The sequence below is a fragment of the Hyalella azteca genome, unplaced genomic scaffold (assembly GCF_000764305.2).
Source record: "Hyalella azteca isolate HAZT.00-mixed unplaced genomic scaffold, Hazt_2.0.2 contig9708, whole genome shotgun sequence".
In the NCBI taxonomy this organism is placed as follows: Eukaryota; Metazoa; Arthropoda; class Malacostraca; order Amphipoda; family Hyalellidae; genus Hyalella; species Hyalella azteca.
In genome coordinates this window covers 735,382-760,915 of record NW_025939770.1, presented here as the reverse complement: position 1 = coordinate 760,915, position 25,534 = coordinate 735,382, and the positions used below count along the sequence as shown (strand labels likewise).

At 41.2% G+C, this 25,534-nt stretch overlaps 2 protein-coding genes across 2 annotated transcripts in view; both read right to left on the bottom strand.

The window, feature by feature from the left end:
- Nucleotides 1-3,537, bottom strand: part of LOC108665607 (glutamate receptor ionotropic, kainate 2) — a 79,532-nt gene extending 75,995 nt beyond the window's left edge. The window contains exon 1 of the mRNA XM_047882126.1: nt 3,234-3,537. Within this exon, the coding sequence (XP_047738082.1) occupies nt 3,234-3,537 (304 nt within the window). The remainder of the gene's footprint in view (nt 1-3,233) is intronic.
- Nucleotides 3,538-4,974: 1,437 nt separating this feature from the next.
- LOC108665606 lies at nt 4,975-24,709 on the bottom strand. The gene is made up of 9 exons (XM_018152382.2): nt 24,653-24,709; nt 23,454-23,465; nt 14,902-15,027; nt 13,941-14,076; nt 12,651-12,800; nt 11,872-11,985; nt 11,184-11,339; nt 10,542-10,846; nt 4,975-5,077 (listed from the first exon to the last, which is right to left on the bottom strand). Exons 1-9 carry the CDS (start codon nt 24,704-24,706, stop codon nt 4,976-4,978), a joined length of 1,155 nt encoding a protein of 384 aa, XP_018007871.2. The 5' UTR covers nt 24,707-24,709; the 3' UTR covers nt 4,975.
- Nucleotides 24,710-25,534: the final 825 nt, after the last annotated feature.

Genomic DNA, 25,534 nt, shown 5'->3' with positions numbered 1-25,534 from the left:
ACAATAAATCCATAACTGACTTGCATATCGTCATATTTACCTGCATACATTGCCAATCATTACTAAATTAATATTACTAATGGAATATCATTTACTCCTTCTCAAATTGCACTTGATTAGGCTAATTAATCATATCTACCTAATGCGCATCTAAATGAACTTTATACAGCTCGAACGCTTTAAAGTGACGAAATCATTTGAGGTTTTTTCTTGAATATCGTTTAGATATTAATTTTGCGACTCTGAGGTGTCTAATTTGTCATTTCCTTGTAAAAAATTTCCATACATATTTTCCGGACAGGTATTGTTATGAAATTATTAAATTATATTCTACTTTGAGCAGAACTCATTGTAGGCGAGACTCCTTCCCACGAGAGCCTCCATGTGTTGGGCGTTAACTTTCTTTCTTCCTGCTTACATGGTTGCGCTTCTGGGCCCATACTTTCAAACAAAGTTAAGAGATTGAAAGTTCATCAGCCATTCATTGACGGCCTTTCAAGCAAAATCCACCAATCATGGACAAGAAAATAGAGCGTAAGCTTTTACGTTCACTTAACGAGTTTCGCTGGTCATTTTACACCGAAGCATAACAAAATCTTAAAGTAAAAATTAATGCATGGCATCATGTTTGAAGTGATCTGACGAAACTCACGTTACTTTTCTAACTCGTCCGGTGATGATATTACGAAAGAATTTCCATGACGCAATTTTTCAAGACGTCAATGCACAGAGTGATGGCACAAGTAGAGACCGCGTTAATGTTGTGATTGTTTCTTATTTTCAGTTGCGCTTCCAGTAAATACTGAATGAGTTTATCCCTATTTATAAGAAGCCTATCTCACTTTATAACTGAGCAAATTAATTTGATGGACTAGAAAATTAATTCGCTTCATCGAAATGAAGTTTTCATCTAAAATTGTTCGAAAATATTTCACCATTATTATTGGAGAAGGCGCGATAAACCAAACAAAATAAATATATTATGTTAAAATTAGAATCAGTCGTGGTCAATTTAAAATGCATCACTGACTTTAGAAGCACTGAGATAACACCGCTAATATTTTCAGCGGAATTTAGCAGTTTATGAACCTTTTGCTACAGGTCACAATCATTCATATGACATTGCATGAATTGTTTACACTGATATTTTGTCTTTTACCTACTGGAAAATTATTCATTGATCAAGATAATAGTTTTTCCAAGTTTTCGGTGTCCTACACACACTCTGGAGTTGCAGGTACCATATAAATAAATCCTTGTTACAGTATGTGAAATTACCTTTCAATTTAGTTAATTTTCATAGCCAAAAAATGTAGTATCGAGAAGTTTCGAACTGTGGCATTTATAGCTGTGAACCGAGCAAATAACTATATATTAATTTAATTGGTTTCCAGGTTACCTGCACTGTTCTTAATTTTTAACTGTTTCATTTTTTTTATTTACTTTTTGTCAATTTTAAAAATTTTATGCTTCAATTTTTTAATTAATGAAAACATAGAACAGTGGTAATCTGAATTAGTACAAATGAGAAACAATGACTTGTATATTGAATTACTTATCTACTCCACGTCTTCAGACACGAAGGTAACTAGATTGTAAGTAGTTACGTAAAAATAACATCAAAAACAGTCTTTTTATAACTCGACAATACGCTAAACCCTGATAATATTGAATGAATAGGACCATTTTTATGAACATGCATAACTTAGTAGTTTTGAATCAACGGCATTCGATGTATGTAGTCAACGAATTGGGGCAAAATTTACATTCTGATTAATTTTTCCGATATCATGCACGTTCACCAGAAGTAACAGAAATTCCGTTCTTTATGTTTCTTCTGTCCGGTTGTTGTGGGCGCAGCTGTGTGCTGTCGTTAGCATAAGTTAACGGTGGACGGTGGTAACCGTAAAAAATATTTGAGCAGCACTGGTATTCTATAGACTGGTAACCAGGCTTGCAACCTAGTGAGTCGGGTAAATGAGGAACACTTGAGAGTTAAGATGGTAATCACTTAAGAGAAACTAAGAGACTCACAAATTTACCGGTTACTTTTGAGATCGCAAACCTCACACGTGTTTTCGCCGTGAACGCAACTGATTTTCTTCATTCGTGTCATTGTCATCAATATAAACTTCTACGTCAAAATATCTGTTATTTCCGGTTACGCGGATACCTTCAGAAGTCACCAAATATTCCGGGGGCGCAGCCATGCACTAATAATTTCGTGCAGCAATCAGCCATGAATAGAACGCCTAGGATATCTCCGCAAGGCCATTCCTGCCGTCAGTAACCAGCCCATGATGTCATCTTGTTTTGAATATCTAGAGCAAACGCCACCATATTCTGAAGTGGGTAGCCCAGAGTGTAAGGATCGTCCACCACTGAACATTACATCGAATCATCACTTCATACCCTGACTCTAGTTTAGTACTGTAAGTCTGTAACCATCGGGCAACGGACTGCAACCAATCAGCCTAGCTCTCCAGTGGAACTGCATAAATCCTGCCGTGCACCACCAGTCCGCGTATCGGACACGACTTCCGACGCTTCGCTCAATTACGTCACTTTTAGCTCACAGCTTCTGAAGTTAGGTTTCAGATAGCATAATTTTGTTCCAAAATCTATCGTCCTTCGGCGATGTGACTTCCGGGGCTTCGTTAAATTACGTAACTTTTAGCTCACGGCATCAGGAGTTAGGTTTAAGATAGCATAGTTATGTTCCAAATTCTATCGTTCATGGACGAGCCACCCTTCCACCATGGGCTGATCCGATGCCAATGATGAATACGGACGGGTTGGTTGCGGTACACAAATTTACTGCAAGGCTCCGGCGCGCTGTGCCAGGATGGGGCAGAATTTTTTTCGCTCACTGGCAGACGATTCTGGGCCAAACTGTGAGCTGATTGACCTATTGCGATGAATGTGATCCGCCTGGTTGCTTGCGGCTAATGTTTAGTCCGAAAGTGTTTCAGGCTACGTTCTTGTGTGAAGGCATCATGGTGATCCATTCGCAGCACAGCAGTGGTGGTCTCTCTCGGCGGGCGTCGGGCATCCCCAAATTCCTTGTTGTGGTTGTAGAATGAGTGTGATATGGAGGCTGGCAACCTGGTTTTCAAGGCCAGGGTAACAAGAGTTTTGCTAATAGGCACAGATTGAAATCAACTAGGGCGGCATGATGAAATTGATAGGTTAATGACAACAAATTGATAATTGGCAGTTTATTCTTAGCTCACGTGACCGGCTTGATGATGCGTTGTGGCCACGGGACGAACTAGGAGACAAGGCACGTGGTGATGACGAGATGCTCGTAGAGTGGAGAGGTGGACGTGGCGTGGTGAGGTGCGCGTGGCGTGGTGAGGTGCACGTGGCGTGGTGAGGTGCGCGTGGCGTGGTGAGGTGCACGTGGCGTGGTGAGGTGCGCGTGGCGTGGTGAGGTGCACGTGGCGTGGTGAGGTGCACGTGGCGTGGTGAGGTGCACGTGGCGTGGTGCACGTTGCGTGGTGAGATGCACCTGACGTGGTGAGATACACGTGGCATGGTGAGATACATGTGGCGTGGTGAGATACACGTGACGTAGAGATGCACGTGGTGTGGTGAGATGCACGTGGCGTAGTGAGATACACGAGGCGTGATGAGATGCACGTGTCGTGTAGAGATGCACGGGGTGTGGTGAGATGCACGTGCCTTGGTTAGATGAACGTGGAGTTGTACGAGTCACGTGGAGTTTCACATGTTCTTGTAGTGACGTTACAAGGGCAGCAATGTGTGCGTTGTTGGTGCTGACGTGAAGTTGCACAATCCTGCTGGAACTGCGGCTGTGGTGTGAGTGAGCTGAGATTCGGCGGTTCTTGTGGCCCAGTGGTTACAGTTCAGAGTACCAAGATTGGAACAGAGAGGCGCGGGTTCGATCCCAGCTCTGTGCGCCAGTTTCTGGTCAGAGTCGGCAAGGAGGCCGAGCGGTTAAGCAAAAGCAGAATTGTAGCAGTGAGTTGCGAGTTCGAGACCGCAAAACGCTGTGAATGTTCTGCGATGTCAAGAATCGGCGACAGGCCTACGGCCTAATAACGCTGAAACCGCTATATATATTGTGATCTACCGGAAATGAGTGTTGCCAACGGGAGCGCATGCATTCTTTCTACACTCATTTCTTAAATATAAAAGTATTTACGCAGCGAGATCCGCTGCCGTGATAACAATTTACAGAGATTTGAATAGAACAGTCATATTACTTGCCACTTCTTCCACTCCAAACGTCCATATAAAAAGTAATTTAACCACTTTTTACAAGACAAATTATTTAATAATTTAATTTGACTAAAGTAACCGACATCCATTTACACTAGGTGTTTCTTAGTTTTTTAACTTATTTAACGAGTAAAAAACAACTAAAACTTACCCAAGCCGTTACTACCGACAGTAAATTACGAGCATTGGTGTGACGCGAGTAATTTCCATAAAATAAAATTAATTTATAAAAAGAACATAAAGTTTTCACATTTTAAACTTGCATTTCTATGAATAATATTCTCACATTTTCGCTCTCTTCCAAACTTATTTGGTCAAAATTTCATTTAGTTTATTTAATATGATGGTATTGAGATTTGTTACGGCAGGACTTTATTGGTAGGCCATATAAAGTTTGAAGTTCGTGTCCTACAGGCAGTGACATTTTCCAAGATAATTTACCAGCGCCAAAAAATCTAATACACTATAATTAACTTGTTGACGTATTGGAGAGAGTATGTAAGATCATTGGTCGATTTCCTAAGTGGACAAAGGAAATGAGGCACAACTCAAATTAAGGTACCAAATTTAATCAATTAGCTGAAAGCCGTGCGATCAATCAACACTCAGGAAAAAGCCGTCACGCGTGCCAATATGACAAAAAAAAACATCAATTTATCATCCGGCCTCTGGCCCACATCAAATCATCAATGAATGTTCTAGTCCCATCATCAGATTCACTGTGATTTCGTTAGTTATTCATAATCCTGCATGAGAACCCAATTTTGGGGCGGTTGTTAATTGATGATCCCTTCAGGATGACGGTGAGCTGTCCCTTGAATTCCACTTCATTCTAGAAAGAAAATTAACTATAATTTTAGCAAACTTCAAGGGTTAGGTTTGTAGATTAAAATGGGTTAGCTTAAGTAAAGTAGGTTAACGTGAATAAAGTGGGTTGACGTGAGAAAAGTAGGTTGACTTGAATAAAGTATGTTCACTTGAGTAAAGTATGTTGACTTGAGTAAAGTAGGTTTATTTGAGTAAAGTATGTTGACTTGAGTAAAGTAGGTTGACTTGAGTAAAAAACGTTGACATGAGTAAAGTAGATTGACTTGAGTAAAGTATGTTGACTTGAGTAAAGTAGGTTGACATGAGAAAAGTAGATTGACTTGAGTAAAGTATGTTGACTTGAGTAAATTATGTTGACTTAGTAAAAAATGTTGCCTTGAGTAAAGTATGTTGACTTGATTAAAGTAGGTTGACATGAGAAAAGTAGATTGCCTTGAGTATATTATGTTGACTTGAGTAAAGTAGAATAGAATAGAATAGAAGTGTCGGCACTGAAGAAATAGACCCATGGCCTGTTGCCGATTCTTGAATTTTTCGTGACTTGATTCAAAAGGGATCCGGCCTTTGGAACCCGATCTTTCCATAACTGACGATTGATTGAGATAGCTGCTGGATTTATTGCCTGGCCCGTAATTTGCTAGGCATTTTAAGACTGAACATGTGCACCTGCATAGCTTCGTCTAGTCTGTTTTTGAAGGCGTTAAAGTAGGTTGACTTGAGTAAATTAGGTTGGCTTGAGTAAAGGTTGACTTGAGTAAATTAGGCTGACTTGGGTAAAGTAGGTTGACTTGAGTAAATTAGGTTTACTTGAGTAAAGTAGGTTGACTTGAGTAAAATAGGTTGACTAAGTAAATTAGGTTGACTTGAGTAAAGTAGGTTGACTTGAGTGAGTTAGTTGACTTGAGCGAACGATGCGCTCAAGTCATCGATGCGCTTGACTTGAACAATGCGCTTGACTTGACACAGCGCATCGTTCGGAGCCATCAACACCACCAGCAGACACAACGGCCCACTACACCCCCACACTCCAAGCATTAAACACACTACCACTGCCAGACTTGATCTTTGGAGGTGACTTCAGCGCAAATTACACAGGCTGGTACAACCCACAAAGACACCAACGCTCGAGGGGGTGGAGACTTGCAACCAACTAGACATGCTCTTCTTTCTAAACAACACACTCACTCCCACATACAGTACCTACCACTCCGGACATCCCTAACTACTCTCCACCACTTTCATACAAAGCTTGCCTCATGTAGAGTGGAAACAGACCTCTCATCCGATCACTTACCCATTATCATCACATGCTTTCCGCTAAAGACCAACCTGCACACCTCAAGAACCATTCACAATTACAAGCGCAGCTCCTGGGAAGACTTCACCCGGCAAACGGAGGCCCGCTTTCGCGAGCTGAACACGAAACCCATCACCAACACAGACCGCACCCTCACCCGCTTTAACACCATCATCACCGAGACAGACAAGAAATATGTCCTCAAGGGCAACAGGAAGAACAACAACCACGATTTTACGCCTGTACATCGATCGTCTCATCAGAATACAGAAAAACTTGCGACGCACACCAACACCGCACTCACAGGCAACCATACATCACATTCTCGAATGAAATGAACAAATTAAAACCTCAATAATCAATAAACAGAAGCTACGATGAGAAGAGGATTTGGCAACAATCAACAACAGCACTGACTCATCAAAACTGTATAGAAAAATCCGCAGTCTCACCAACTCTAGCAATGGCCTCACCCCATTTCACTCATCGATTACCACCTCGGATACCATCCATTCACGCCAACAACACTCCAACATACTAATAAACCATTATACAATTATCAATGATCTGCCCTAGCACAGGGCAGACAGACAAATTCACAGACACAATTACTAATTTCAACTAGACAACACTTGCCACAAATCCTTTTCCTCAACATCGGATACCGCAAAACATCAGATTCTCATTATTAGTAAATTATTATTCTACGAAGCATTTCTCGTGGCGTCTGGTTCAAACGAACTTCGAGGGCACATCACACATAAGATAAATCATAAATAGCAAGTGAAAAATAAATAGACACAAGAAAGGATGGGAACGGATAAAATGACTAAGCACTTTGCTCTACGAAATAGTTCCGTCTTTAGGAACTATTTCGTTTTAGACTCCTAGGTTTTGGGAGTCCTATCTTAGCAACGAAGGAGCCGAAGTTACGGAAGCCGGCTGGCTGTCTCAGTCACTGGCGCCCGGGAACTCTGAGTCGCCGACAGTAGATAGACGTGTAGATGGAACTACAAGGTCCGCCGTTGATGACGAACGCAGTCGTCTTCTAGAAGCCAGATCCGACGCGCGCTGCAGACATTCCGTGAGATAAGGGTGCGCCAGACCGTGACGGCATCGGAACGTCAGAATAGCGACCTTGAACTGCGTGCGCTGCTGCATGCGCAGCCGGTGAAAATCGCGCTATATCGTCGCCACGTGGTTGAATTTTCCCTTATTGGAAAAGAGTCGCGCAGCAGCGTTCATTACGAATTGCAGTTTATTTTATGCCGTGGTCGAAAGTCCATAGAGTGTGGCATGTCCATAGTCCAATCGGGTCAGAACGACAACACGAAGGCTCCATAAACCGGCCTTGAGAGACAGCAACTGACTCTACGTATTTGTCGCAGAGCGCCAAAACAAGCAGTGGCGACTTTGGCTATTTAATTGTTTATAGAAAGTCCAGCAGAATGCCAAGGCTGCTACCCGAAGACGCAGACATGATGGACTTGTTGCTCGCGCGAATAAGGTTTGCCGGAAGCGGATGACAGCGGTTTCCGTCGAGTGGGGATGACGGTATGCAAACTGAAGGCGAGGCATAATACCGGACTGCTGAAGATGGCTGTTCAGCTGTCGGGCCACAACGCGTTCCGGGAGAATCGACGAAATTGACAGGTTGAAGATGGGTCGATACGATTTGGGGTCAGAAGCGTCAAGGTCTGTTTTTTTTCAATAGCGGCGCAATGTACGCCTACCGGCGCTAAGAAGTTCGACCAAAAAGTGGTACTAGGGTTACGATATTTCCCTTAAGTTACAACGTCAGCAGCGGATCGGTGGTCCACTGCTTATTAGGCAACGCGCGTACTGCAGTGATGACATCGTCAGCTATGACGGAAAGGAAATCTTGGAGCATGCAGTCGAACGGGTACGGCGCAAATGTTGCCGGCGGAGCATCGGCCGACAGTGCTCGCATAGCAGAAATTTGTTTTCAAAACACCATGGAATTCCTCCACGCTTACGTCACCCGAAGCATCTGTATGACCTCTTCCCATGAGTTTATCCTGCGAACTCCACAGCGCTCGAGGGTCACTGCGTTGCGCGTCGAATCTCTAGCGCCAAAATGACTCTCTTTTAGATCGAAAAAGGTCGACATAATTGCGCTGCATATTTCACCAGGTGGAGGCCACAGCAGCTGCAGCAGCAGGATTGCCTCGTCTTTTCGCCCGGTAGCTAGCCCGCTGTAGGAGTCGAACCCCCCGCTTCGAGAACCGACATTTATCGTCGAACCATAGATCGGAGACAGACTCGTTGGGGGTACCCGAACTGTGCGTGCAGGAATGAGGTCATCGAGTGCACAGGTCAGAGGCCGCGTCATCTCCATCGAGACCGCGTCGCGAACGACGAGTAACGGTTTTTTTACGCTGGCGCCGGGCGCACACATGGCACCGTCCACTGAAGTAGTCGATTGTTGGATATTGCGATCTCGATAATGTCAACTGGCAGTCTTTGGAGATCAGCACTCGTTATGACAACGTCCAGCAGTCCACCCATGCCGTGCGTCGGGAAGGTCACGTGACAAACCATTCCAGGGATGGCCAGAAGGTTGTGCAGCTGACAAGCCGATGAGTCGTCGACGCGATCCAGTCGAACGTTTAAACCGCAGGTGCAGTTAAAGCGCAGGGACATGATCGGGATAAGTCACAAGTCTGGTGAAGACATCGCTCAATTCGATGAAAAAATCGCGCACCACAGCAATCGATCCAGGACAATAGACGGTTACTACAACGCCCGTAAACGAGGCGCAGGTGACCCTAGCACATAGCAGCTCAAATGTGGTGGGACGAGCGCCGATGTCAAGAATGGTAAGGTGCATGCCCCATTGCCCCTGCTGGTTACGGTAGCTACTCCACCGTAATTCGTCGCCATGGTTTCGGGTTGCATGCGCGGCCGCGTGCGCTCGAACATCTGGAGTCCATCAGCGCGAAGACGCGCGATGTAAACCGAGTCAGCGTTTAGCCAGGTAGGAAGATGACATCTAGCGAGTGCAAGCGATAAATGTGAAGAAACTCATCAACCTTGTTATTCAGCGAACGGATGTTGAGGCAGCCTTACGATGACCGGCATCACGGCTGTGCATAGTAGCAATCAACACGAACGCTAAGCAGGTTTTAAGGACTTCGGGTCGACATAGGCTTTCGAAATTCAGTCACGCTCAGCAGTAGCATTCGCCGACGTTGATAGTCGCAAATGATTCCCGCCGTAGCAACGGCCAATAGCCAGTGATGACGAACACACCGTTGTCGCGCACTGCTCGATAGGTAGCAGCAGGACGCTTATTTCGCCACTACGGCATGGGCGCTAAGACATGTGAGGAGTGGTGGACGGAACGATGAGTAAATCTATAGGTACTCTTACAGACGTATGGATTAATGGCTGCAGCAGATGACAGCAGGCCGAGCAGTCGCTCCACCGAGTAAGTTTCTCATTTCAATATTTAAATGCACATCGCATTCTACGCGGATGACATCATAATTACATCGACGCATACTAATGCAAACTATGCAAACTCAGACTTCATACAGGTTCAACCCTACATCACACAGCTTGAGGACTGGCCAGCACGCACAAGACGCAGAGTAGCCCTAAGCCCCTAACTTATCTACAAGCACACTACTAACAATTTAACAAATCACACAAAGAAGCAGCAACGCAGACCTTCAGTCACGCTAAAAAGCACCATCATACAACAAACGCATGAAACCAAGATTCTATAGTGTCACTTACAACACTTTCATGTCTTTCAGACCACACATACAGAACATCAAAACAAAATTCAGACCTAGTTTATTCACTTTAGGGGCCCTCACAGGAACAAACTTTGGACAGAACAAAGAAACCTTTCCAATACAGGATGCAAACATTATATACGCTTAGAGTTGGATTATGCCAGTCCAGGCTGGGCACCCATAATCTCACCCACACTCCACAACCACCTACCCTCGCTCAACTTTGGTCAGAGCCGGCTCGGGTGGTTGCCTTCTTGCACACTGCTGGCTTCTTGGCATGACCAAGAATCGTGGATCATCAACAACAAAAACAGACACAACGCATCGCATGGAGCTATCAACTACACCAACAGCACAACGCATCGCTTGGAGCCACCAACAGAAACAATCATGCACTCGGCGCTCACTGTTGTACTGCTGCAGTAGTCGAGGTTGGCGCCGCTCCCGGCCCCGTCCGTGTCGAACTCAAGGCTGTATCCGTCGCAACTGTCAGCACTCACGAAGTCGTAAGAGTTGGCGCCTTTTACGTCATTGGCATCTGAGAACACAATCTTGAGACTTGCGGTGGAACTTGTCGCGTGTTTCAAGGTGAGAGTGCAGTTAGTGGCCGGGTTGTTGGGGAAATAACGGCACCCAAACCCAGGATGCGAAAGGAGGTACAAATTTTGTCCACTGAGGTCGGGGAGGGTGATCGTCTGGCCGCAGCTTTTGACTGGAATGTACAAGGTTTGGCTACATTCGCGCATTGGTGATACAATTGTGGCGATTGATTAAGAAAATCAATCCAAAATAAAAACGCTAAATAATCAAGTGTTTTTAATTATTATCGATTATCGATCATAATTTATCGATTGAATATCATGCAATAATTTAAAGTCCTTTGTTCAAACTATTACTAATGAAACTATTCATAATGAAAGTTTCAATTCCATAACACACACAAGCACTCGACTTTCTGAGCTGTTCAGGAAACAAGGAGGCACAACGAATAAAAGGATACGAGACTCATTCGAGGTTATGCGGGCGTCACGACTTAAAAGTTTACTGACGCAGTATGACGGGTTGGAGACCAGGCAGGGGAAGAGAGAAGCGGACGACGAGGCCACAAGGATCAGTGGTCCTGCAGGATTCCAAGTCAGTGGCCTCTGGCTTGAACGTATATGCCTTCCCCCTCTTGTACAATTCGGGGTCCCTCTTGAACAATTCTATTTACCGAGAAAAGAACATGTTTGAATTTAATCGAGTTGTGGTCCTTTTCAATTACTCGCCTTTCATGCACAGTAACAAATCCTGTTCAAAGTAAATACATTCTAAAAACTAGTTGTTCAGAAACAAATCAATTTCTGACGCTTTTCTTAGCAATGCAGCATTAATCCAACGTGGTTGTTTATAGTGTCAGAAAATGCAGTGTAACATCTCAGCGGTTAATATGGAATACAATGAACTCCAAGCCAAAGAGTAATAAAAATTGAATAATATAAATACAATGAAGCTTTGAGTCCCTAAGACAATTAAACCTGATGCTACACAGGGTGGTCTGCTACACACGTAGGTAGCGGCGAGCCGTGCGTTGAAGTCGTCACGGTATCACCGATGAGTAGAGTAAAGGTGTGTGGCATCAAGCAAATAATTATCGGTATGATGTGAGACAGGGAACTTTTGGCTTTTTTGGCTTTGTCCACTTAGCCTCCCGTTTCAGCTGACATAGAGGACTGGGGTCACTTGGCTATCTCTCACCTATTCGGGGCCAAAATGGATCCAATTCTGGGTCGGGAAAATCATGAGCGAAGTTGCTCTCGATTTTTATCACGTGGGTGCCCCAATAAGTAGCGTTTATCTTGCTGGGATCATCTGTAAAGAGAGAGTAATTAGCTGCAGATGCACCAGCAGCTGCGGAGCATCGCGTGACGTCAACACCTGACCATGATGCGGCGGAGCATCGCGCTGGACCGTTTTCATTGTTGGGATTAAATCGGCAATTTACGTTGGATTATTCCTGCCTAAATGCCTCTGCCTAGTTGGTGTACGAAAATGGTAAGTTAAGATCGTGGGTCTGAAGGAATAATAGGTGATAGGTTGATTATTACAAAAAGTTCCATAGCTTTCTGGGATGTTAGTTTGTCTTTAGCAGAGGCGTCATTCGTGATTGCATAGAATCCAGTAGGGATTTTTATGAGTCAGATGAGTGGCTTTGAGGACGCCAAGGCCTCTGAAATATTGCAGAGTCACAAGGGGATTTTCTTGAGTTTTTTCTGAATGTGAGTAAGAGCGTTAAAGCAGTAACGTCGAGTTGATGGCTGATGAGGTGGCACGAAGTATTTACATGAAATAGCTCTATTATATTTTGAATATTATTGAATGTTGAAATGATGATTTACCGGGTATCAGAAAATTTTTAACCGAAATACGGTAAATTTTCTTGTGTTTTCATTGCTTTTAAATTCTTGGCTTATGAACTGGTAAGTTTATTCCACAAACATTAGATAATTAGTTATATACGACCGATCGTTACTCACCGTTCAATGGATCGGTCCCGCCGAGTAGAATGTATTGGGGTTTGACGTACAGTTCCATGCTTTCTAGGCGTCCTAGCCGGCATCCACAGAAGCTTGCTCTCAGCTTCGCAATTCCTGAGCACATTCCATTCCACACAAAGCCTGGTAGATCTGCAATTCATCAAAAATTATAAATTCGGAGAAATGAGTGAGATTTTGTCTAAATTTTGTCATGTACTTTTTGCCAAAGTGTGGGCCGTCCAAGCCCAGTTTGTCCGGCATACTAGTGTATTACTGCTGCGTCCATTCTCTTTTCTTGCGGGGCGTGAGACAGTGTGTCATTATTTGGACATTATGACTCATTACTTTTCTGAGTGAGAGAATCGTACAATTTCAGGGTTCAGGTTAAAACTATAAACGTGGATATGAGGCCGAAACGGCGACAAGGGACAGATAATTGAGTGTCAATAAATTTATGTACGCTCAATAATGGTAGCAGAACCAAATCCAGATTGAATTTACTAGTTCTCAATTACTAAGCGACAACTTATCGTAGTCTACAGAAGTGTAGTAGTCTTTTGCGTTGCCAGTTGCCAACTGCAGTCCGAATTTTTATACATTTTTATTGTCTAAGTGGAGGTTAAATTATCTGAACTTCATACGCACTATATTTAAAGAATTTCCTAAACCATTGAATATAATAACGAAATTTTGTTGGAAACCATTTTGCATCTAATTGATTTGTTGATTGACCTGAAGAAAATTAATATCGAGTTTGGTTGGCAATGAATCGTTTTTTTTTTTTTGAGTATGTTAATTACAAAAACGCATTCAAACTATTTTCCATTCAACTCCATGGATTTCAACCTGTAGGAGGCTGAGCTTTCCAGATGTTACGTGAATAATTTCTAGTTCATGATTAACTTGATTTAATTTTTCTCATGCATAAATGTTTACTGCTGAATAGAAAACAGTCTGGCAACGATTTGTTGTAGTTGCCAGACGCCAACCACATTTCCCAGCGACACATAATTATTTGCAAACCAAACATTTACATGCTGCGAAAATTTTTAGAGCTTTAAATTAGTTAAAATGCAACTAATAGTAAACAATAGTGGCTGATATGTCGCAAATGTGCTCCGCGGCGGGTTCTTGGTGGTACCTTGGTAAGCGACTATTGAACGTGACCTGTAGGTGGCACTCGATCACATTAAGGTTAGGAACTATTGATTTGATATAGCATTTGTATACTGTATAGCATTTGTATAATGTATAGCATTTGTATAATGTATAGCATTTGTATAGTACAACCTGCCAGGGCGGCCCTTCTGGCACATTCGGGAAGAGGCGTCCTGTCTCTGCCGATTAAACTGCTGGGATCGAAATAGTCGATGGAATAAACCTGCTCCGCTTGAGTCGAGCCTGACCCTATGACGAGTTCGTAGACCTGCATGCAAAATTTCAAGGTGCATTAATGTACTTCTCGATAAATCACATTTTAATGCATGTAGCATCATTGCAGATATTTGTTGCTTAGAAATATTCAAGGCCAATCAGCCAAGTGTCTATCTTGCGTCTCTGCACGTATAATTTACGAGCAAAGGATCTTGAGAATTTTCGATGAGAAGAATGATTGATTGGCTGCTATTCATTAGTTTCTCATTAATCGGAAAATTATTCATGAGAACTTAAGCCATAGCTTTTCTAGTCGTTGTTGAGCTCGAGATGGTTGAGCAGTTGAGATCACCAAAATTGGAGCTGTTTGAAAGGGGGTTTGAAATCCAGAGCTAGTTGTAGGAATTCTGCTCGAAATAAGAAAGGTAGCCGGAAGGTTGTGAAAAAAGTGAGAAAGTAAACAATCGGCAAAAGAACGGTCTAGTAAAAAAAAACTCCCTATATTAAATGACATAATATGATTTATTACTTGTATATTCAATATCATTTAGCGTTTGGAACGCAAACTATTCAGATGTTGTGCTGTCAAAACTTGTTTTGCCGCATTTCTCGTTTGTGTTTGGTGAGTTTAGCTTAAAAAGCCGTCAGAGATTGGCTGACAGAGTTACGAGCTCGTAACTATTTTTGTTGATGCGGCCCTCCCGTAACCGGGAGGGACGATTTCAGCCATGACTGGTATACTCGCGGCAGTCATGAGACGTGCGTTATCATTTATATATGTTATCGCTTTATGGTGTATAAATATTTATATGATATAATATTATTTCATTACTCATCAATTTCATTTAGGATGGATGTTGCTTTCTTATGGCCTCACCACGGGCGCCCCAGAGGCGGTCGTCAGATGCAAGGTCTTAAATACGACCGTCGCGATGGGTTCCTCGGCCGCAGCCGCCTTGCAGGTGTCGAATCCAGACGAATTCCCGGCAGACGTGACGTCTACCTGATATTAGTTACAGTAATATTGAAGACTAGCTAATATTAGTGAGAGTAGTACTGATGACTAGCTAATGCTAGTGTAATTCAAACACTCAGCAAGCAACTCTAGCAAATTCCTTAAATAACTATTTATTATGCCCGCCATTTTTTATATGTCTATCTAATTTATACTTGCGGAATATCTTTGAGTCCTTACTTTGGAATAAACCACAAAGAAACAAGTCCAGCTGACGCTCAAAGACGTAAGCTATTCTAGGGCAGCAGCAGTGGCGTCAAAACTAAAGGTGTTCAAAGGCTGTATTTTCAAAACTCGCTTAAGTAAACGGAGCAGCTGATTTCTCGTTTGTAATAGGTGGGTTTAACATGAAAAACGATTGGCTGATGGAGTTGCAAACTCTTTATGAGTTTTTTATAATGCGACCCCTGCAGGCCAAGGCGGAAAGTGCCCCCATGAGGGAGCGTTACCTCCTGCTCGCTGACTCCGAGTACCAATAACACTTTGGTACTGGGGATATTTTCCAACATATAATGGAATCATTTACAGCTGGACTGGAAAATTTCACTTTCATTCATGTGAATAAGGCAGTAGTTTATTTATTACTGAAAGCCATGAACGCGTGGCCAGATGCGTGCGGTACGATTGGGACAGAACCTCGCGTTGTTGAACTCGCATTGAAGTGTGACGCAAAATTTACTGCAACTCAGCACAAATTAGTAATCAGTTACAGCGACTACTGATTTGCCGTTAAGTGGCAATCGTTTATTCGCCTTTACTGCAGTTATATACCAACTTGCCTATAAAAGTAAGCAGCGTTTTATGAGTCAATATACTCGTGTATAGTGACCAGGGTTTATCATTTACAGAATTATTTACGGAAACTTTCCGATTTTATAGCTAAGTAAAAAAATAATTGCTGGAGACATCATTACAATATAAATTTCATTGAAAAAAACAATGCCGGAATTTTTGTATCACTTAGTTTTAAAGATGACATCGGACAAATGGCGGACCCCATTGTCAATGAATTCAGTAAGTCAATTGTTGAAGTTCCGTTCAACTCGCTGAAGCATATTGATCTCATCTCCTTAATTGAGAGGTGACCTTCGGCCGGCACGATCCCCCAATTTGGCTCTGAGAGATTTTTTGGGTAATCTTAAATCAATTGTTTACAGTGATGTCCAAGGACCCTACCTCATTTGAAGAACAACATACGGCAAGTCATCGTCAACATACCCGTCAATATGCTTCAGCGAGTTGAACGGAACTTCAAAAATCGACCAACTGAATGCATTGACGATGAGGGACGTAAGTTGTCCGCAGTCATTTTTAAACTAAGTTATACGAAACTTCAGGTTATGTCTTTTTCAATAAAAATTTTTTTAATGATATCTTTACTAGTTCTTTTTTACTGAGCTTTCAAATCAGGATGTTTTTCGTGAATCACCCTGTATATATTAGATTCTCTAATATCTACTGTAATAAATATATAGCCAGAGTGTATCATATATCTATTACCGTTTCTAATATCTACTGTAATAGATACGTATATAACAAGGGTTATATACGTATCATACGGTTATATAATAAATACATACGTATCTATTGCAATACAGTATATCTTCTACATTATTTTGCAATTTCTTGCAACAACATTTCTTTGAGTAAAAAGTAACTGAGCACATGTGTACAACTGGGAAACGTGCAGCACGGTACACCTGGGACACGCATGCAGGTGCTTGTACACAAGAGCTTGTACACAAGAGCTTGTACACAAGAGCTTGTACACAAGAGCTTGTACACAAGAGCTTGTACACAAGAGCTTGTACACATAAATTACCATATATAAGACTCTGTAGAGTCTGAAACATAAAGAAAAAACATAAATAGGCTGTCAAACATAAAATATGTCATATATGGTAATTTTATATTGACTTCCAAGCTGGTCTATGTTACCCCATCAGGGCTGACATTAGGTGGTCTAAGTTACCCCATTTGGGGGCAGCGCCTCCATTTGCAAACTATGACACTTTCCTAAAATTTGTCATTTGCATATATAACTAGAAGAGTTCTACTACAAAGCATCAAAACCTAGAGTTATTTAACTAAAAAATAGAAAAATTGGAGGGGGTACTCTGACAGGCTTTAAATAATAGCTTTTTTTCATGGGGCACATATTTAATTTTTCAACCTATTAGATATGCAAACTTTTCAAATCTTTCTATTGTGTTATGTAGCCTCAGTACCTATTAGGCCTTTAATGCCCATTGACAAAATTTTTCTATGTCAAATAGTTTTTGAGTTGTGGGGGTTTTTGTTAAAAAAACGAAAAGTGGTCTAAGTTACCCCGCCGGTCTAAGTTACCCCATTTTACAGTAGTTGAATGATATAAAAAAGTTCCTTTCTCTAACGTGTGCACTAGCTGATATTGATAATGACATCACAAAGTTTCTTTGGCTGATGTGTGCACCAGCTTATTATTGCTTATAAGTTATAATGACATTACAAAGTTCCTTTGGCTGACAACCTGACATGTGCACTAGCTGATAATGACATCACAAAGTTCCTTTGGAGCTTTGGCTAACAATGCCTAACATCAGTAACATGTGCACTAGCTTATAATGACATCACAAAGTTCCTTTGGCTGACGTGTGCACCAGCTTATAATGACATCACAAAGTTCCTTCGGCTGACGTTTGCACCACAGCCGACAGCACCAGCTAATAAGTTATAATGACATCACAAAGTTCCTTTGACTGACGTGTGCACTAGCTTATAATGACATCACAAAGTTCCTTTGGCTGATGTGTGCACCAGCTTATTATAATGACATCACAAAGTTCCTTTGGCTGATGTGTGCACCAGCTTATAAGTTATAATGACATCACAAAGTTCCTTTGACTGACGTGTGCCACTGTGCACTAGCTTATAATGACATCACAAAGTTCCTTCAGCTGACGTGTGCACCAGCTTATAAGTTATAATGACATCACAAAGTTCCTTTGGCTAACGTGTGCAAATTAGCTTAAAATGACATGTCACTAAGTAACATTGGCTGACGTGTGCACTAGCTTATAATGACATGTCACTAAGTAACTTTGGCTGACGTGTGCACTAGCTTATAATGACATGTAACTAAATAACTTTGGCTGATGTGTGCACTAGCTTATAATGACAATTATGACATCACAAAGTTCCTTTGGCTAACGTGTGCACTANCCACACCAGCGTGCAGCACCACAACCACACCAGCGTGCGGCACCACAACCACACCAGCCAGCAGCACCACAACCACACCAGCCAGCAGCACCACAACCACACCAGCGTGCAGCACCATAACCACACCAGCGTGCAGCACCACAACCACACCAGCGTGCAGCACCACAACCACACCAGCCAGCAGCACCATAACGAAGCCCTCCAACCCGAAAAAAATATACTGCCGTCTTGCGAAACAGCTTACGATTTGTAGTTCTGTCTTGCGATACAACTTAAAACTTGTACTGTTGTCATGCGACACAAGTTAAAACTTATAATAATAACAATAAATAATAACAGCCTTACAGCAGTGAAATCAATGCGGTCGTGGTCATCGCTGTCTGAATCACCCCACGAAAGGTTCAAGTGTTGATTCAACAACAACAATAGCGGTTTTAGCATTTATTAGGCCCTAGGCCTGTTGCCGATTATTAATATCGCAGAACATTCACAGCTTGTTGTGGTCTCAAACTCGCAACTCACAGCTCCAATTTTGCTTTGCTTACCCAATTCTGATCAGAAATACGCGCACAGAGCTGGGATCGAACCCGCACCTCTCTGCTCCAATCCTAGTACTTTGAACTTTAACCACTGAGCCACCCTAACTTCGATTTTGACAATACGATGCTATAGGTTCTTTACGGTCCTGTTCATCGGGCAGCAACAACTTTTACCAGCACCGCTCACGCTGCAGTGTCTGTTCGGATACCCATCACTCGTAGCATGACGGGCTGTACAGGGCCGGGCAGTCCTTCCAAAGACTGCCGAACTTGCTCTTGAAGATGTTTACCGAGGGCGCTGTGACGACCGACGCTGTCAGACTATTCCATGAGTTAATTACTAGCTGTGAATGAAGTTGCTACGTACGCTGAATCGACATCTGTCCTTTGCGAGCTTCAGAGATCGAGTGGCCTCTAGTATTCCTGCTGCTGGATAACTGGAACTTAAACTTTGACACCCTGTACAGTCCGTGCACGTACTTGTACGTATCGGTAAGGTCATCCTGCAGGAGCCTGTGCTCATAACATAACATAACATAGTGATGTCAGCGCTGAAGTGTAGGCCTGATGTGGCCTGTCGCCGATTCTTTTCCTTTTCGCGCCTTGTTCACAGAAGATCTAAAAATCGTGTCATTTGACCGGATCTTTTCATGATGGACAATAGTTTGAAATAGCTACTAGACTTCCACCGAACGTCTTCAGAACACTGAACGAACACTGAACGTCTTCAATGTCACGGCTGGGGAAACGCAACGCTTCAAACCTCTCGGAGTATGGCAAGTCTCTGATCGAAGAGAGGAGCTTGGTGGCCTCTCTGAACGTCTTCAATGTCAGCACATAGTCTTGTGAAGCGGTTAATAATAATAGCGGTATCAGCGTTTATTAGGCCGTAGGCCTGTCGCCGATTCTTACCATCGCAGAACACTCACAGCTTGAATTGCGGTCTTGAACTCGCAACTCACTGCTACAATACTGCTGTGCTTCCGCCCGGCCTCCTTGCCGATTCTGACCAGAAACTGGCGCACAGTGCTGGGATCGAACCCGCGCCTCTCTGCGCCAATCTTGGTACTCGAACTGTAACCACTGGGCCCCACCTTGCCCTTATTTGGTTTGTTCTGCCAGGCAGAATAAACAAATCTTCGTCGAGGAAGTCGAAACTGCGCAGTATCACCCTGAGCAAGTGCCCAATGTCAATATACATTTTATTAGTAATTGATTTTCCTAATTTTATTACTATACTCACTGTCCTATGTACTTTGAGAGTAAAGCAATTTGAGATTCAGAAATCTACGGCAATCTGTACGGTGATATTTTAAACTATATAAATGACAGCTAATTAATGTTTTTTAGTATAAGTTGGCAGAATTTGTTCTTTTAAGCAGGTGACATTAGATACCGGAGAATTTGTTTTATTGGAAATTTTTTCATTCGTTTTTTCAACATATAGAACAATATTTTTCGTTTGCACAGGTAAGTCGAAAATCAGGGAACCGATGGATTTTTTTATTTCGTCAACGACGTTTTGAATGTTTCAATCATTCATTATCAAGTTATAAGATGCATTGAGTGACAAAATTTGGATCGACATAGATACAAATTTATGTAAATAGGATGCTACTCAAAAAACAGAATTGGTTAGAAATATTAAAATAATATTATTACGAAAATATTAAGCAAAAATCAAAACACCAAAAATCACTCCGAAAACAGTCTCAAGGTTCTGACAAATCCAGTATACTCTGTAGGTTGATGACTGGGGTCCAATCCTCAATGATGAGGGCCTCAGCTATCGCGAGTCGGTTAATTGGCGTCGGGGCTTCTTATGACGACGCTGGTGCACTCTTCCAGCACCGTACTGGTGATGGTCTCGCTGTGGGCTTCCATCAGGATGTTCCTTGGTCCACTTTCGTAACATTCGAAACGTCGTTAACGAAATAAAAATGTCCATCGGTACCCAGATTTTCGATTTACCTGTGCAAACGAAAAATAATATACGTTTAAAAATTACTTTTTAAAGCAACACTTCTAAAGAATCCAGTGTTTCCAATGTTACAGATGTACAATGAATTTCTAATTTTTTTCGCATATCAAAAAATTAATTTTTCAATTAATTTAAATATATAAATTTTTTCGATATTATTTATTCTGTCAATTGATTCATGCATTGCCTCCGACTTCACACTAGTGTGCAAAATTTTAGGTCAATTGGACAGGTAAAAGTGTGTCAAATATCAGTTATAAGATTTGTAGCTGACAAAATTATTTTTTCAATTTTTTTAATATTGAAAAAGAATTAATTTTTAAAATCTTTTATTTTGTCATTTGATTCTTGCATTGTCTCCAACTTTACGCAAGTGTGCAAAATTTCAGATCGATAGGATAAGTAGAAGTGTGTTAAATTTCGATTATAAGTTCACTGTTCACTGTTCCCTTTACCACGTTTTACTGGTATTGTAATCGCACTTGAAGCCCAACCGCAGGCGTTGGCACTAATCGTAATCAAAGCCCAACCCAGCGTTGGCAAACGCTAGCATAAGCGAGAAAACGCCAGTAGTAGTCTTCTTCTTGCCTGCCAAAACCACCTCGTCTTACGTCACTCAAGTATATGAAATAAACGGGAGAAAAAGCACGTCAACTTTTCCCTACCCCGTTGAGCCCGCGCAAGTTTGTGTTAATACTCATGGTTTATACAAGGTTCCCGAAGGATTACTAAAATTTGAAACAAGAACCAACGCCAGGGGCCACGGCTATAAACTAAAAAAACCGCGCTGCAACTTCTCCACGCGAAAAAATTTTTTCTCGCTTCGAATCACCGACATGTGGAACAGCCTTCCCAATGACATCGTTGGCGCTCCAAGTATGAACGCGTTCAAGAACAGACTAGATAAAGCTATTGAAAAATATATGTCCAGATTTGAATTGCCTAGCACCATATCGAACCCGGTGGAAGTCTAGTAGCTACTTGAAACTATTGTCAGTCATGAAAAGATCCGGTCAAATGACACGATTTTAGATCTTCTGTGAACAAGGCACGAAAAGGAAAAGAATCGGTGACAGGCCACATCAGGCCTACACTTCAGCGCCAATATGTTATGTTATGTTATAAGATTTGTAGCAGACAGACAGACAGACAAACAAGAAGTGAGTTTAAAAAGAAGTGTTGTAATAATATTGTTCGATATGTTGAAAATAAACTAATAATAAATTTGTCAATAAAACGAATTCCAGCTGGCTTTTAAATGAAACCTGCGTAATGTTTTTTTAGAGTGCGGAGCGGGGATTTTTATAGGAACAGTGGCTTATTCACGGTAATAGAGCTCTTTGCACTTTTTAGCGCATTTTCTCATTTATGGAAAAATGCACTATTGTGCTCGCCATGTCCGTCTGTCTGTCCGTCCGTCTGTCCGTTCGTGACCTCAAGTTTTCGTCCACAAGAAAATGCGCTCTCTGTCACTCACTACAGTGAGGACTGAGTTATATTTTTTTATTTTATACTTTGCAATAGGCTCAATCAAGCCTATTTTCAAGTTGTTAGCCCTGAATTTGTATTTTTTTACTTTTTAACCTGTTTTCTCTCTCCTTGCAAAATACGTTGAGATATTCATGAGCTTAATCGTCCAAAGGATGACGCAATGATGATTTTCTGTTTCAAGCACTGTGGGTGAGTATTGATTGCGATTAATTTGTATGATTAACACTCGAGGAATACGAAAATTTTTTACTCGTCATGCTCAAATTCCGGAGTCACTCACACGACCTCCGCGATTTAGTAGAATCTTCCATTTGTTTTGTTCGGTCATTACTCATTTCGTCACTAGTTATCTTCTGTGATGGTTCTCGCCTTACTGCCCCAGAGTCTGCAGCCTGCGGTGTGTATATTCCCTCTCAGAATAGTGCTACATCTTGTGAGGCTGTACACAAGAGGCTGTACACAAGAGGCTGTACACAAGAGGCTGTACACAAGAGGCTGTACACAAGAGGCTGTACACATTATTAATTCAAACTTTCAGCAAGCAACTGAAGCAAATTCTTTACGTATTTATTGTGACCGGGATTTTTAGTTAGGTATCTAATTTGTACATGTGGAGCATCCATGTGTCCTTATTTGGAATAATCCAATAAGAAACATGGCCAGAAGCCCAGCTGACACTCAAAGAGACTTAAAAAAAAACAAAGAAACTACAGAACCTAACTTTATACCTAAGAAACTACAGAACTTAATATTACGTATATTTTAGAAAGTAAAAACTCAACATTGTACTTATAACATTAAATTACTTAACCTTATACCTCAGAAAGTCTACTTCTTAACATAATATTTAAGAAATAAATATTGTAAATAGAACAGGAATGTCGGATTAAAGTATTGGATTGGATAAAAGTATTGCAAAAATTTTTGAAGAATATTTTATACGTGGATAAAATTGAGAGACAACTATAAAAGTGTGTGAATAGAACAAAAGCATATGTCTCCATTGTGACAGCGAATGAAATTGAAAGAAATTGTCGATAGGAAGTAGCATAATTGAATCCGATAGCCATGTGCTCGCACAACATCGTATTAAACTAGCAGTTTTTCCAGGCTCATATTAAGTTCCTTAAAACTTCTATATAATTTATTAATTGTATTACCTAACTAAACAAGAATTTTATACCTCGTCGGAGATCACTTACGTCCTGGCAAACCTGAAACAAATCAAATGGACGCATTAAAAAATTGAATTGAATTTCGAAAAATTTTCAACATATATTTTCACTTGTAACAACACAATAACTCCGCACAAAAAAATACTGAATAAAGTGAAAACATTCATAGAATATGTCATCTTGTCAGTTCACTCTCAGAAAAAAGAATTTGTCATATTGTTTTCTTTGTAACACAATTTTTTTTACACGTACGGAAATTCTTGAAAATTCAAGGCACATGTTGCACAACAGATGCGTCTGTATGTTGCGCTGCTTTATGTGCCATATTTTAGATATATAGCAAGCTTTGCGAGCAGGTTAATTTATGGCGCTACGGCACAATTATCTTCAATCTAACCACGAGCTATTATTCAAAATATTATGAAATAACGCCTTTCTTAAAGAATATATACTCGTTGTTGGAAACGACGCTCAAGAAACGCTCTGACGAGCGTTCTAGTGGCCAATTGCAACGTGAAATGAAACGTCATTCTTTTTTGTCAGAGCATGGTTTAGGTTTCTTGTGTCAACTCAAGCGGCGACATTGTAAAATATAACATCTCAACGTCAACCAAAATATCCGATTTTTACTAGCAACATCTAGAACTTGCAACTATTTATATTGAATATATGTCGATAAACAATATTTTTTTACATGGTGAAACAAGCATCGGTAGGGCCGTTCAGACACTCCAAGCAAATAACGATGAAAAAAGCTGAAAGCGAGTTGACTTTATTGACGTAAACGTAAATTCAACGCCAGACCTCTGGTTAGATGAACCTCGCAAAATGCTCAACCTTTCCACGAGCGTTCCACACATTTGTAATAAAATTAAAGATATTATTAAATAATGATGTAAGAAGCACCTGCAGATGACCTTCTACAACTGAAGATATTTCTGAATGATGAACAGATCACATAACCTAACTAAACAGTAGATATTTCTAAATGATAAACAGCTCACATAACCTCACAAAACACTAGATATTTCTAAATGATAAACAGCTCACATAACCTCACAAAACAGTAGATATTTCTAAATGATAAACAGCTCACATAACCTCACGAAACAGTAAATATTTCTAAATGATGAACTGCTCACATAACCTCACGAAACAGTAAATATTTCTAAATTATAAACTGCTCACATAACCTCATAAAATACGCAAAGGTGCGCAGTACTCACGGCGGATCTGAGGACGATGAATGTCACCGTCAGTACAAGGGACGACCTCATCATCGTGCGCCGCCTGATACTGAAAAAAATACGGGAAATTTCCGTGGATTAAATACCAATATTTATTGATACTATAATTAGTATTAATATTATTATTATTATTATAACATTTTAGAATGAAAAAATATATTATCGGAAAATTAATACCAAGCTGCTGGGTTATAACTCATCATACCTACCTTACTACTGATGTTACAATTCGTCCTGATATATATTGTGATAAGTGCGCTCTGCCACTCTATGTTACACGTTACAATGAAGACGACGTGGGTTACAACTGTTGTCGGGACGAAGTACAGACTGGAAATGTCACGCACGACCGACCACTGCCGGTTGATGTGTCTATTTTAAAACTCGTTTTGAGTCACCCCACCTGCTGAAACATCTGTCCACTAGTAAAAACCTTTTCAACTCGGTAAAATAAGCTTATTTTTAGAAAGTGAAACCTAACGATACGTGGCGTTCTTGCATATCATGGTCTCTCATATGATGAATATTACAGAAAGAAACTTCACAACAAAAAAATTCTGATCAATCATTCAATTTTTCATGAAAATGCCCATTCGTCATAGTTTTTAGAAATATTTATAGCTAATTGTCGAATTTTTATTTAAATTTTAAATTTACAAATATTTTTAACTAAAGGATGTAAATTAAAATAAAATGTATATTGAAGCTATATTTTCACTGCTCGTTTTAGGCTCAATCAAGCCGCTCATGAACAGGCCGCCTCTGGGACGCTGCGATTTTGTTCAGGATTATGAGTCCACGTGTTCCAGGGGGTTTGAGTCCACGTGTTCCAGGGGGTTTGAGTCCACGTGTTCCAGGGGG

What these genes read in the sequence shown, in the direction of transcription:
- LOC108665606 (XM_018152382.2), bottom strand. Translation starts at nt 24,706, where the DNA reads ATGATGAGGTCGTCCCTTGTACTGACGGTGACATTCATCGTCCTCAGA. An exon ending in CAGAAGGGCCGCCCTGGCAG is followed by an intron (nt 12,801 to 13,940) that starts GTTGTACTATAC and finishes GATGAATTGCAG; the next exon opens with ATCTACCAGGCTTTGTGTGG. An exon ending in TCCATTTTGGCCCCGAATAG is followed by an intron (nt 11,340 to 11,871) that starts GTGAGAGATAGC and finishes CTCGGTAAATAG; the next exon opens with AATTGTTCAAGAGGGACCCC.